At 53.2% G+C, this 13546-nt stretch overlaps 1 protein-coding gene across 3 annotated transcripts in view; it reads left to right on the top strand.

The window, feature by feature from the left end:
* MROH7 (maestro heat like repeat family member 7) overlaps nt 1-11484 on the top strand; it is a 69017-nt gene extending 57533 nt beyond the window's left edge. For 2 of the 3 annotated variants that reach the window (XM_075998575.1, XM_075998576.1), the window contains 8 exons: nt 74-188; nt 1807-1947; nt 2960-3139; nt 3426-3581; nt 3880-4002; nt 6899-7001; nt 9077-9139; nt 9685-10168. In XM_075998575.1, coding sequence (XP_075854690.1) covers nt 74-188; nt 1807-1947; nt 2960-3139; nt 3426-3581; nt 3880-4002; nt 6899-7001; nt 9077-9139; nt 9685-9929 — 1126 coding nt within the window. In that variant the 3' untranslated portion in view covers nt 9930-10168. Of the gene's footprint in view, nt 1-73; nt 189-1806; nt 1948-2959; nt 3140-3425; nt 3582-3879; nt 4003-6898; nt 7002-9076; nt 9140-9684; nt 10169-11332 lie in introns of those variants that run through there. The other variant, XM_075998577.1, reaches the window with a different exon arrangement.
* Nucleotides 11485-13546: the final 2062 nt, after the last annotated feature.

Raw genomic sequence — 13546 nt, forward strand, 5'->3', positions numbered from 1 at the left:
TCAGAGCCAAGCCCCCACCCTGCAGGTGGCCCTGGGGCTGGTGAGCCTGAGGGGATCCCCCTCCCCACCGCAGGGCCATGGTGCACTACTCCTGCCAGGAGCTGTGCCGCATCCTCTACCTGCTCATCCCGCTCCTGGAGCGCGGCGACGAGAAGCACAAGATCACCGCCACCGCCTTCTTCGTGGAGGTACCCGCGGGCACCGGGCACGGGGTGGGGGTCTTCATGCCTCGGTTCATACCCCTGGTCATTTCTCCTGTGCAGACAGTCCTTTATGGTTTACAAGGCCTTTCCCTGAGCGTGATTTCTCTTGACTATACAGTGTCATAGGCCGCCTTCCCTTCTCTCCGCCTCTCTCCACCCCCCACCACGTTCCACTCTTCCCAAGCTTCGCAAGTGCCCTGGGCAGCCACCAGCTTTCACTGAGCACCTTCTTGCGTCAGCCTCCGGAGATCCAAATATGCACTAATACGCATTTGACTCCACCCTGCCCTCCAGGAATTCTTGATGTAGCAGGCGAGACAAAGGACACCCCAGTTATAACACAGGGTACCATAGAGAGACTTGTGCTATGGTGGGGAGTCCAGGCTGTGGCAGGAGAACAGGAGACTTGACGAGCAAGGGACCAGGGAGAGCTTCCTGGAGGCGGAGACATCTAAGCTGAATGTGAGGGGGAAGGTGCTGGGGAGAGTGGAGTCAGGAGAGGTTGCTGGAGACAGGCGAGAAGGGGGCGGCCCAGCAGCTATGCAAGCTGGTGTTTGCTGAGCACTCACTATCTTCCAGGCCTGTCCTAAGAGCTTTACTTATATTGATGCATTCCACCCTCACACTAACCCTGGGACAGGGACACTGGGTTTAACTTGTTCCCAGAGCTCCCCCAGGCCCTGAGCAGTGGCCCTCCCTCTCTGGAACAAGAGTCTTCACCCAAGTTCAGTCTTCTCCCACCTCTCCAGAAGAGGTGCCCATCCTGGCCAGAGTCAGCATTTCGATGTAGCTCAGATGTCCCTCCCTGGCTCCCTGCAGCCCTCTGTGTGGTGCTTGTGTGTGTGTTTGCTTCTGCCGATGGCAAGAGAACTCCTCAAGGGAGTGGTGTGACCTTGGGCAAGTTGCTTAACCTGTTTGTGCCTCAATATCCTCACCTGCAATATAGGGAGAATGAATTGCCCACCTCAGAGTTTTGATGAGGATGGAACGAGTTCCCATAAGACACTTACGACAGTGCCTGGCACAGAGGACATGCTCTCTGGGAGCCAGGTGTACTGCTGGGGTGACCCTCATTACTCCCTTCTGTGTCCCAAGTGCCTAGCCCAGAGCCTGGTGCAGAGCAGGCCTGAGTCCAGCTGGTGCGGATGGGTGGAGCCCTTCCTTCCCTGCCCCTCCTCCAGCTCTGCCTCTCCCCAGCTCTTTCCTCCTGTCAGAAAGACACATGGGCTCAGTGGTGGCAGTTAGGCAAGGATGTGAGGGGATGCATGTTTAGGAGGATGACGCAGCAGGAATTGAAGACCTCCTGGCTGCTGGGGGCTGGGAGGGCAGGAGGGAGAGGAAGGAGGTGAGGGTGATGCCAGTCTTGGCCTGGACAAGCAGGGGCTGGTGCTACGAGCCCTGAGAGGGGGAACATGGGGATGGGCACTTCTAAGGAGGAAAGGAGCCGAATTTCATGTTGGACCTGGACATCACACTGATGGTTTTCCAAGTCTGAACTCTGGGCAGAGGCTGACCCTGGTTATCCAATGTACACTCCCAGTGCGTGGGACCGCAGGGCTGCCAGCCCCCTCACCCCGGCAGCGATTACCGTTTGCTCCCTCAGCTCCTCCAGATGGAGCAGGTGCGCAGGATCCCCGAGGAGTACTCTCTGGGGCGGATGGCGGAAGGCCTGAACCACCGCGACCCCATCATGAAGGTGCTGTCCATCCGAGGCCTGGGCATCCTGGCCCGCAGGACCGAGAAGGTGAGTGGAGGGCAGAGGAAAGCCTGGCCTAGCTGGCCCTGGGCTGGAGAAAGGATGCAGGTGGCTGTCACAGGCTCTCAGGTGCTGGTAGCTGGAATCAGGAACCAGTTCTGTCCCAGCCTCAGTTTCTCCATCTGTAAAATGGATATCCCTTAATAATCTCTCCATGTTTTATTCTTTTTGAATAATTTCTAATCCACATTTTTCACGATAACCCTAAAGGTGGTGTGCATAGGAGGGGCAGAGGGTGGCAGTAATTACTGTGATTTTATAGATTAGGAAACTGAGGCCGAGATTGTTGATGCATCATTAGCATTTTATTTTTTTAAATTTTAAAAATTTTTCTTGTTTTTTTTTTGAGACAGAGTCTCACCTTGTTCCTGGGCTAGAGTGCCATGGGGTCAGCCTAGCTCACAGCAACCTCAAACTCCTGGGCTCAAGTGATCCTCCTGCCTCAGCCTCCTGAGTAGCTGGGACTACAGGTGCTTGCCAGCATGCATGGCTAATTTTTGTTTCTATTTTTAGTTGCTTGGCTACTTTTTTCTATTTTTAGTAGAGACTCTTGCTCAGGCTGGTCTTGAACTCCTGACCTCAAGTGATCCTCCTGCCTTGGCCTCCCAGAGTACTAGGATTACAGGTGTGAGCCGCCACACCTGGCCCTTCATTAGCATTTTAAAAAGGGCTTTCTTTTCTCTACCAGGCACTGTTGCAGATCATGATGTAGCTGGGATGGAGGGACAGGATGTAGACTCAAAAAGCTAACTAACAATGCAGGGTTGTCATGCCAAGGAAAGGGGTGGATGGCAAAGGGCCTCGGGGCTCTAGGGCAGGAAGGAGCCAAAGAAGCCAAAGAGGGCTTCAGGGAGCAGCGAGAGGTCAGCTGAGGGCTTCTAGGTAGGGGAATGGACAGCAGAGGCCTGGGAGCGGGGATGGGGCACCAGGTTCATTTCAGTGAATCAGAGGCAGTACTTCCAACTTGCTAGCCCCCATCCCAAATGCTCCTGCCCCGCAGATGGCCAAGGTGCAGGCCCTCCTGCCGTCCATGGTGAAGGGCCTGCAGGGCCTGGATGGGATGCTGGTGGTGGAAGCACTCCACAACCTCAAGACCATGTTCAAGGGGCAGGGCCGGAAGTTGGTGGACAGCTCGATCTACCTGGAGATTCTGCAGGTCCTGCTGCCGCACTTCAGTGACGTGAGGAATCCACAGAGTTGGTGGGAGGGAGGGATCCCGTCTCCCCAGAGCGTTGTTTTATTGCAACTGGTCCACAAAGAGAGGGCATTTTTTTTTAGTGGTCCCAGCAGAGGAGGGATTTTTCTACTTGCCACTAAGGCTACTTTGAGGTTAGAGAGGCCCTGGCTGGGAAGGGTGGAGAAAGCTCCAGACCTAGGCTGGAGTGAGGGGAGTGCTGGCCCCCCATCTGCCCCGCCGGGTGGGCTTCTGGAGGAGGGAGCCCCCCTGAGCCTCTGGTTTTCCCCAGTCACGCGAGGACGTGCGCTCCTCGTCCATCAGCCTGTATGGGAAGATGGTCCAGAAGCTTCGGCCTCCACACACCGAGGCCATGGAGGAGCAGCTGGTCAGCACCCTGGTGCCACTGCTGCTGACCATGCAGGAGGGCAACGCCAAGGTGGGCCAGGTGCGTGTGGCCACTGGGCCCCCTGCCCTCCCCTCGGGCCCTGCAGCTGCGACTGCCTTTACAGGAACCACGCCAGAATCGCAGTCAGCCCAGGGGGCAGTTACCCGTGTCGGGCCACACCTGCTTTCCAAAGGCACCAAGTCACGACTCCTCCTTAAAACAGCCAATGTCACTTGTGTGCTTTCAATAGATACCAATTCTTCAAAATCCAGTTTTCACACAATTTTTTTTTTCTGGAACATGTTCTGGCTGCCCTGGAATTCCACAGCTCTGATATTCTCTTCCTGTTGGTCCCCAGATATGTGTGAAGACCCTGTTCCAATGTTCTTGCTTCATGGCTTGGGAGTTGCCGAAAAGAGCTTACAGCCGGAAGCCCTGGGACAACCAGCAGGAGACAGTGGCCAAAATCTGCAAGTTCCTTGTGAGTGCTTCTAGACACCACAGTGGTTCCTTACAAGTGCGTTGGAGGTGGGCACTTCCGTCCTCTCTTCCTTCCTTTTACACCAGCATCCTGCCTGACAGTTTCCATGACTGCCTACAAGCTGTTGGCTCCAAATGCTCATCTCTCTCTGACTTCTCTGCCCACCTCTTGTGTTCCCTGTGGCTTACTGGACACCTCCCCTGTTGAGCCACAGGCTCTCCAGGCTCAGCATGTCTCTTTTGAACTTATGGCCTTCCCTTTCAGTTCTTCTCTGTCCCTCTAGATCCCCAAAGCAGAAACCTAGAATCTTCCAGGACTCCTTCTCTCCCTCACGCTCCATATCTGATCACTCTAAATATCCCAAATATCTCAGAGTCTGTTTTTCCCGCCACAGCCCCAATGACATTGCTCTTAATTCAAAGCATGGACTTCCCCGAGTTGAGCCATCGGTCCAGGCACCCAAGTGGTCTCCAGCGTTTAACTTCATCCCTTCCAATCCATTCCCCACCCGGGCCACCAGAGTGGTCTTGTTAAAAACACAAGTCTGTCTATATTATATTCCTGCCTAAAAGGCTACATTGGCTTCCTTTTCTACAACATCAATCCCCAGGGTGTACTCCCTGTGACATCAGACTCACGAGATTTATGCCCCATGGGGGAGAAAGTTCCAGAACAAATAAGTTTGGGAAATATTGCATTGTCATTTTCCTCTTGGAGATTTGCAATGACATCAGCACATTAAAGGCTCTGAGATGTTCTGTGCTGAGGAAACATGTTCATGGTTGTTTATGTCATGGTTTCCCAAACTTATGTGGCCACAGAACCTCCTTTCCAGGTGATACCTGTGAACACTGTGAGGCAGGAGCGAGCCACACACACTGTGAAGCGCCCCACTGCAGGTGCAGCCCAGCCCTCCATGCGGCATTTGGGAGCTTTACCATCTAGTCCCAATCTATTAATATAGTACCTTCCCCACTGCCATGGGCAGGATGAGATCATCTGGCAGGAGGCTTATAGGGGAGCACCCTTGGCCCCGACACTGTGGAAGGGAGGGGTGGGAGCAGGAGTAGCCGAGGGGAAGTCAAGCCACAGTGTAGCTTCAGCAGAGGTGTCTGCCAAATGGGGCTGAGGTCAGGTCTTTGCACCCCTGTGTTCATCTGTCACTGGATGCCCATCACTCTAGGAAGGGACTCCACCCTGGGCCAGGCAGTTCTCTTCAGCTAGGCAATCCCCAGAGCTGGGGGAATAAATCCTTCTGTGGGAAGGGAGATGTGGGTGGGGTGTCCAGCACCCCTTACACCAATCTAACATAAATACACTGAGCAGTAGATTGTTACAGGACCGACACTGTTAGCAGTAACACTCAAAGCCTCTGCAATCCACGATCTAATATTGTTATCATCACTTTACAGAGGGGGGCAGAGGTCTGGAGTCAGTGTTTGGCCAGTGGCTAATTCAGATGCCTACAGTGGCCAGTGACTAGGCAGATAATCATGAGTGACATGGAAACACCGGGGTCCGAGCAATCGGGGCAGCCCAGGCCCTGCTGAAGGCCGGAGCGGAGAGCTCCAGCTCAATGTGCAGGCCCCTTGCGACGGGTCCTCTGCTTTACCAAGAAAATCTAGAATCCTACACTTTTATAAGATTGATTAGCAATCAATTTAGCTTCTTTAAAACACTGTGCTGGTCATGATCTGCAGGTTACTGAGGCCTGTGGCCGTCAGCTTGTGACCTCTGTATTAGACCCCTCTGGTGTCTTGGTTTCTTCTTTGCTCTCTAGATGTCAAAAGCTCTGCTCATAAGAAGGTTGATCCTAGCTTTAAGAAGGGGTCAGTAACCTATTCATTCATTTGTTCATTCATTCGTTCACTCATTCATCTAACACTTTCTGGGTGGAGACAGGTGTAAATAACCACAGCACAATGTCATAGGCGCCAGGACAAGGGATGTGCAAGATGCTGCAGAAACGTCGAGGGTGGTGGGATGAGCTCTGCCTGGGGGCCATGGAAGCCTTCGGGGAGGAAGTGCCATCTGAGCTGAGACTCGAAGGACGAGAGGGAATGTATCAGTGAAGAAGAGAAGGAAGGGCACCCCAAATAGGAGCAATCACTTGTTCAAGGCACAGATCTGGGAGAGCTGGGCCGTGTCCCGGGACCCAGCGCATGGTGTGCATGGCAGGTGGCGGCAGTGCTGGGAGTTGAGCCTGGGAAGGAAGGTTCGACCCAGACATGATCATGAAGGCTTTGCATGCCAGGCCCGGGAGCCTGGACCTTGACATCACAGGGGTTGCCACCAGGGGAGCCATTATAGCAGATTTCTCCACATCTCCCTCAGCAGCCCCTTCACTGGGCAGCTGCCTCCCAAAGTATACTTACCAAACCCATCCTGACTACCACTGTCAGACTATTTTGCCCTAAATGCTGCTTTTTCACTGCGCTATCAAGAATGGGTGCTGGCTGCCTATTTTCCAGGGCACAAGTAAACCCTATTCCTGCCTGGCTTTTAAGAGCTTTTAAGATTCCCTAACTCTCCGGTTCTTCCCCATTGCTCTACAACTTGAATCCTTTGCCCTGGTCAGACCTGTACCCTTATCTACTGTGTCCCTAGCACATCCACTCCCATCTCTGCCTGGACCTGCATTTTAGGACTTTCCCTCCAGCTACAGCAGGGGGATGGATTGGAAGCAGAGACACCCAAGGCAGGAAGACCACTGAAGTGGCTGTTGCTGTCAGCTAAAGGATATGAGGCCTGGCCTCTGGGGGACTCAGGAGGAGGACTGGTTAGCAGAGATGTTTAGGAGTCGGGTCCAGGGTCACCATTCCTAGCTTCAAGAGGGATGGATGGGTAATTAGTCCCTTCGAGAGCACAGCACTTTGGGGGTTTCTGTTTGTCCCAGGTGAACACCTACCGGGACCACGCCTTCACATTCCTCAGCCAGAGCCTGGAGTATGCCAGGAACCCACGGGCCTCCCTCCGGAAGTCCTCAGTCATGTTCATAGGTAACGTGCCCTAGCACAACTAGTCTTGCTGCCGGGGCTCTGCCTGCTCTCCATTTTGCTTCCTCCCAGGCTGCCAGCCCCTCTGTCACCTGGGGGGATGCCTCCCCTTGGGTGCAAGACGCAGCCAGCAGATAGCCATGGTGCAAATTGGAATGTCCTTCCCCACTCTAAGATCATGGTTTAGGAAGTGGGCCACAGGCTGGATTCAGCCTGAAGTCTTCGTGTAGGGCATGACCTTGGCGACCGTATGCAGCAGAATTGCTGCTCCCCCCTGGAGCACAGCCTGAGTTCAAGCCCAGCAGGAGCCTGGGCAAGTCCCCTGTTAACTGTGGCAGGAGGGGCCATGCAGCACAGTAGAAAGAATCACATAGAACCTCAGCTCCATGATCTTATTTGTGTGTGATCCCAACTGGGTCATTTATTCCCACTGAGCCTCAGTTTCCTCATCTGTAAGATGGGGACCAACTTCTGTTTCATAGACTGGATGAGAATGTTTTTTCAAAAGTGAGGCCCGGCATATGAAGGTGCTCAACATTAGTGACCTGCATTCTATTTCCCACAATTCCAACCTCTGCCTTTCTGGAAAAAACACATAGCAGATTCCCCACTGCCCAGAATCCCCCTACAGGACCTTTCTGATGGCATGCTGGGCACGTCTCCTCCCAGCACTCACCCCTCCCCAAATGAGCACATATCCTTCACCAAGGACCAGGAAACCTTGTAAAAAGGTTTGGAGATGATACCATTTGTAAGGTGATGTTTCTTTTAGTACCTTTCCCTGATTCATCTGCTGTTTTTCACCCATTCAGTAACCCATTCATCCATCCAGTGGTTCGATCCCCTACTCTGTGGAGAAACAAAGAGCCCTTCAGGAGGGGGTGTGGGTGGTGGGGTGGGGTGGAGGCTGTGGCTGTTGCCATGGTCCATGTTGGGATAGAGGAGCACCACTCGGGACTGGGACATCCCTCAGAATGTTGGGGCAGCTTCTCAAAGGGAGTGACATCTATTCCCTACATGTTGATTTCTTTAAATCTTGCTCCAAATCGATCACCTCTAAAATCATTAGTATTTAACACCTGGGACTCTTCTCTGTGCCGGGGTCTGTGCTGGGGAAAGGAAGCTGAGTGGAGCTCAGTGGAGCCTGGATCTGCCTTCAGACAGCTCCCAGCATGGCACAGTGATTCCTAAACTCTTTGGGTTATGAGCCTTCCGTGAGAATTCTGAAGATGGTTGTGAACACTTTCCCTAGGGCTCAAAAATGCGTACAATTTTGCATGTGACATTAGGGTCCTCAGAGATGGCCCCTCCCCGGTCATCCCCCAGTACATCTAAGGTGAAGAAACTTCTGGTCTGACAGGAGATGAAGATTCATAAAACAAAAGTAACATACAACACAGTACATACAGACAGAAAAGCTCTCAGATACTCTGGGAACCCAGAGAAGCACCTACGCTAGCTTGGGGGCCCACTTGTTAAATTGACTGTTCAAGGACAAAAAGGAATTAGCCAGGTAAAGAAGTGAGGGGAGGGCCTTTTGAGAGGTCTAGCCTATTCAAGGACCTGCGGGTACCTCGGGAGCCAGGCATGGCTGGGAGCAGGGGAGGACAGAGTGATGCTGCAGAGGAGTCACTGGGAACAGATCCTTGACCCAGAACAGCTGAGTCTTGGCCTCCCCAGGGGCCCCACTGCGGCTGCGCCTGACAGGTGCAAGTTGCTCTGGGTCCTGCATGTAATTGCTGCTCAAACTCCCTACAGGGGTGGGCAGTACTTCCCTGTGTCACAGATGAGGAAACCAAGGCCAAGACCAGGGAAGAGGCTAGCCTAGTGCTGCACTATCAGAGTCAGCTGCAGCCCAGCTCCTGCCCCCATCTCGGGGACATCTCTGCCCACTGGACCAGCCATCTCTCTCAGGGCCCTTCTTGGGGAATCTGCCCCAGAGTCCAAATGAAGTTCTCCCTTTGTGTCCTCATTTGTGGGGCTGGAGGACGGTGGGGACAGAGGTCTGGTCCCAGAGTGGGATGTGGTGGGGCCAGAGTCAGGAGAAGGATGCACTCAACTCTTGGATTATGCTCAAGGGTCCCTGGTCCCCTGCATGGAGGGCATAATGACAGAGGAGCGTCTGAATGAAGTGAAATCTGGTAAGTCATGCGCTGGGTTGGTGAGATGTCAGGGGTTATGAAGAATGAATGGGATCACAGGGGGTAACAGGGACAGAGAAGGGGTGTGTCCAAGGCAAGGCTTTTCAGCTTGATTCAGCGGTGCTCATCTTTATCTAGGATGAACAGTGTTAGGAACTGTGGGGTTAGCAAGAGACAGAACTCACAGGCCCACCCTGGGGGAACTTACAATCTCATTAAGAAAATGGGACCAAAATTTAGTGCAGGGCAAGTAGTTCAGACTCTTAAGCAGGAGCGGGATGGGGGCAGGTTCATTTTGTAACTGAGGAGCTGAAGGAAGCATTAAAGGAGGCCAGAGGAGTCCAGGAAAGCTTCCTGGAGGAGGCAGTTTTGATTCAGGCTTTGAAAGATGTGAACAACTGGAAGGGCTGTGAGGAAGGGAGGTGAGGGGATTCTGAGCAGAGGGTGCCTAAGCCAAGGCGTGGAGGTGGGAAGGAAGAATGAGGTGTGAGGCCCACATGGGGACCTGGTCTTAACACATGGCCTCTCCCTGCCCCATGACCCAGCTCTGGAAAACTTGAGACATGACCCAGAGGCATCAGTGTGCATCTATGCAGCCCAGGCCCAGGACCACATCCTGGCCAGCTGCTGGCGGAACTCCTGGCCGCTGCCGCACGGGGACCCGTGGGTGTGCGACCCAGCTGCCACACACCGCTGGAGCCCCAGCTGTGACCACCTGCCCACTTCCCACCAGCGGCGCTCCTGGATCATGCAGGCACTGGGCTCCTGGAAGATGTCCTTGAAGCAGTGATGTCCCCGAGCCCCCAACCCTCCTCAGGGTGGCTGAGCCCCAGCCACACCCACTGTAAGTGCCATGTGGCTCACCTCTCCACCCTGAGCTTTTCCTCATGGGACGTGCCCGGGCTCTGGAGCAGCCGTCCCTCTGTGCAGCAAGCTGTGAGAGGAGCATGGCCTTCGTTTGTTGGCTCAGTCCACATTTACTGACGCACACAGGCTGTTTTGTCCACATTGAATAAATGGGGAAACTGAGGCTCAGAGAGGTGAAATGGCTTGCCCAATGCCACACGGTAAGTCTGCTGGATGTTTTGGTTTCTCCTCCCCACAGTGCAAGAACAAAAGGAAATGATGATTTGGGTGGCCCTCGGGGCAAGGAAAGGAGAGGGAAAGAAGAGATACTCTCCCCACCCGTCCTGCCCACACATCATGCACATACTGAACACTGATCTCTGAGTCCCACCCTTGGGACTTTGCCCAGCCATTGGCTACCACTGATTCTAGCAATAGTTACTGAGCACCTAACTCAGACCAGGCCTGCTCTGGGTGCCAGGGATACACACATGAATGAGACCCAGCCCCAGACCCTGAGCAGTTCATAGTTGGATGCGGTGGGTCTCAACCAGGGGTGATTTTGGCCCCCAGGGAATATTTAACCATGTCTGGAGACCTGTTTGTTGCAACTTGGGGGAGCGTGTGTTATTATCATCTAATGAGTAGAAGCCAAGGGTGCTGCTCAACATCCTACAGTACAGAGGACAGCCCCCACAACAAAGAATTATCTACCCTAAATTGTTAAAAGTGCCACAATTGAGGAACTTCGGCCTAATGGAGGTATCAGAAGCATATAAAGACACCAACAGCACAGCAGGCCAGCATGTGGGCTATGGAGTCCAGAGGAAGTACACGGCCAGCTGGGGTTTGGGGTGTCAGAGGAGGCTTCCTAGAGAAGAGACCCCCCCCAGGGGATTTGGAAAGATGACCACATGGTGGGAGTGTATAGAAGGGAACAGGGCACAGGGGACCAAGGACCAACTGCAGATATGGTATGTGATGGAGCCTAGAGGTGGGCAGGGGAGAGCAAGAGCCAGCCACTAAGCCTTTGAGGCTATGCTAAGGAGGAAGATGTCATCCAGAGAGGAGCAGGAAGGCAGGGTGGGGTGCCAAGCAGGGGAGAGATGTAGGCAGATGTCTGCTTTAGAAAACTCCCTCCTCATGGAGATACAGGAACCGCCTGGCACTGCTGGTGGGACAGTAGATTGGTGCAGCTATTCTGGACAGGAATCTGTCACTACTCCATATATTAAGTTTATGCATGCCCATGAGCCAGCAGTTCCACTCATGGGTACACATCTCAGGGGAATCTTCCACAGGTCCGTACAGAGAGACGGATGGGGAAGTCTTTGCTGTTCTTTGCAGGGTTGGGAAGAGGAGGCCAGCTGGGCATCCATCCCTGGGGAGAGAATGTTGCTGTGGAGTCCCGTGCAATGGTTAGAGAGAGTGGGGTACGTGCAGCAGCACACGTGGGACCCAAAACGCAGTGCTGAATGAAAAAAGGATATTTAAAAAGTGTGCACAAAAGCATTCACATTTTGCAAGAACACTGACAAAACTGAAAAGACACATTAAAACACACTAGAATGATTGTGTAGGGTGGGGGCAAGGAGGAGGGCTCTGGGGTACAGAAGGGAAGAAATGGAAAAGAAAGCAGAAGAAAGCTCACTCTGCAGTGGAGCGGAAGAGCTGTGTGGCGGGTGCACAGGAGCACAGACAGGGAGACCTGGCCAGACAGTGCCGAGGGAACGGTGGCCAGGCTGTGCAGTGTCAAACGGACAGAGTCCTGTGGGAAAGTGAGGAAGGGGACTTTCAGAACCTGGTGGCTGACAGGTTGGAGGAGGGAGAGGGAGGTGTTGAGGTTGGCACCCGGTTGCTGGGTGGATGACTGAGCCAATAGGCCCCACATTGAGCAGTGAGCCCAGGACCAGGAGCAGGTTTGGGGCGCAGGGAATGAGTTCAGTCTGGACATGGGGAGCTTGAGGGACTGTGCAACAGCTGGTGGAGACAGACATGTGCTTGGCTGGTGAGACGGTCTGAATGTTTGCATTCCCCCAAAATTCATTTGTTGAAATCCTAACCCCCAAGGTGATGGTATGGGGAGGCGGGGCCTTTGAGAGGTGATTAGGGATTAGTGAGTAGGTTTAGTGCTCTTATATGAGAAACTCTGGAGAGCTCCCTCACCCCTTCCTCCACGAGGACACAGTAAAAGATGGCATCTATGACCAGGAAGCAGGCCTATTAGACACTGAATCTGCCAGGCCCTGATCTTGGACGTCCCAGCCTCTACCTTGCTGTGAGAAATAAATGTGTATTTGTGAACCACAAAGTCTATGGTGTTCAGTGCAGCAGCCTGATGGGCTAAGACAGCTGCATGGGACAGAACTCAGGAGAGGGGTCTGAGAGGGAGACAGATTTGGGATTTATCTGCCTACAGTGGGTGGGGTGGGACTCTCCTGGGAAAGTGTGTACAGTGGGAAGAGACACAAGCCTCAGAAGCACCTACTTTAAGATCCTATTGGGGATGAAGAATCCATGAAATTGACCATACAATCCAAAAAGTGGTAAACCAAGGCCTTGTGGATTGTGGGCCTGGGTGAGATCAGGAAATAGGGCTGTTCCATTTGTACAACACTTCCCATTGCCGAGAATGCTCACAAATATTGCCTCCTTTGAGCCTCACAGAAGCCCTGTGGATTATGGGGAAGGCAGACTGGTTTTCTTGCCCACATTCTACAGATAAGGACACAGCTTAAAGAGGGATAGCCTTGCCCAAGGGCACACAAGGGATCCCATGGAAATGTAGGTCCCAAAGATCTCCTGACTCCCATGCCCAAGCCCTTTCCACCCAGAGACACTGCTGCTTTTATTGGCCAGAGCCCCCGTCTGGGTGGTCCTGACAAACAAATGGCAACTGCTGTATTCCAGGGCTGGGCGACTTGGAGCACAGCAGAGGCTGATTGGCCCAGTTATTGGCCAAGGCCCCTAACTAATCTTGAGTTGCAAGATTCACAGAGCATCGAGCAAGTCAGTTTCTCTGTTGTTACTCCAAAAATGGATTTGTACCTCGCAATGTTCTTAAAGGATTCAAATGGAAAAAATGGAAGCAAAAGGATTCTGTAGGCTCTGCACTCAAGAAGGGGAAAGATGATGAACAGGAGAATAAAGAAGGGAACCAGGGCCAGGGAGCAGGTTTGGGAGAGGAAATGTGGAAATGGAGGTTTGAATTTAGAGGAAAGGGAGCACCTGGACTAGGAGTTCTGCAGGGAGTGATTGAATCAGAAGGGAAAAGACAGAGTCCTGGCACTTGAAGACTCAAAGTCCCTCATGCATCATTCTTAGCTCTGTAGTATCATCCCCATATCAAAAACTGACCAAGCTGCCAGCTCCAGTGTTGGGCTCTAGCTCTCTTCTCCCTTGGTCTCTCACTAGCAGTCCCCGTAGCCCCCATCAACCCTTCACCTGGCAGCCCAGGCAGACCTTCCTAAGACAACGGTGCTCCTGGCCTCCCTCCCCTTAGGTCATTTCAGTGGCTGCTGTCCTCAGCAAGATAAAGGCCAATGGGGCAGGCAGGCAGGC

This window comes from Microcebus murinus, chromosome 2 (genome assembly GCF_040939455.1).
Source record: "Microcebus murinus isolate Inina chromosome 2, M.murinus_Inina_mat1.0, whole genome shotgun sequence".
NCBI classification, from domain to species: domain Eukaryota; kingdom Metazoa; phylum Chordata; class Mammalia; order Primates; family Cheirogaleidae; genus Microcebus; species Microcebus murinus.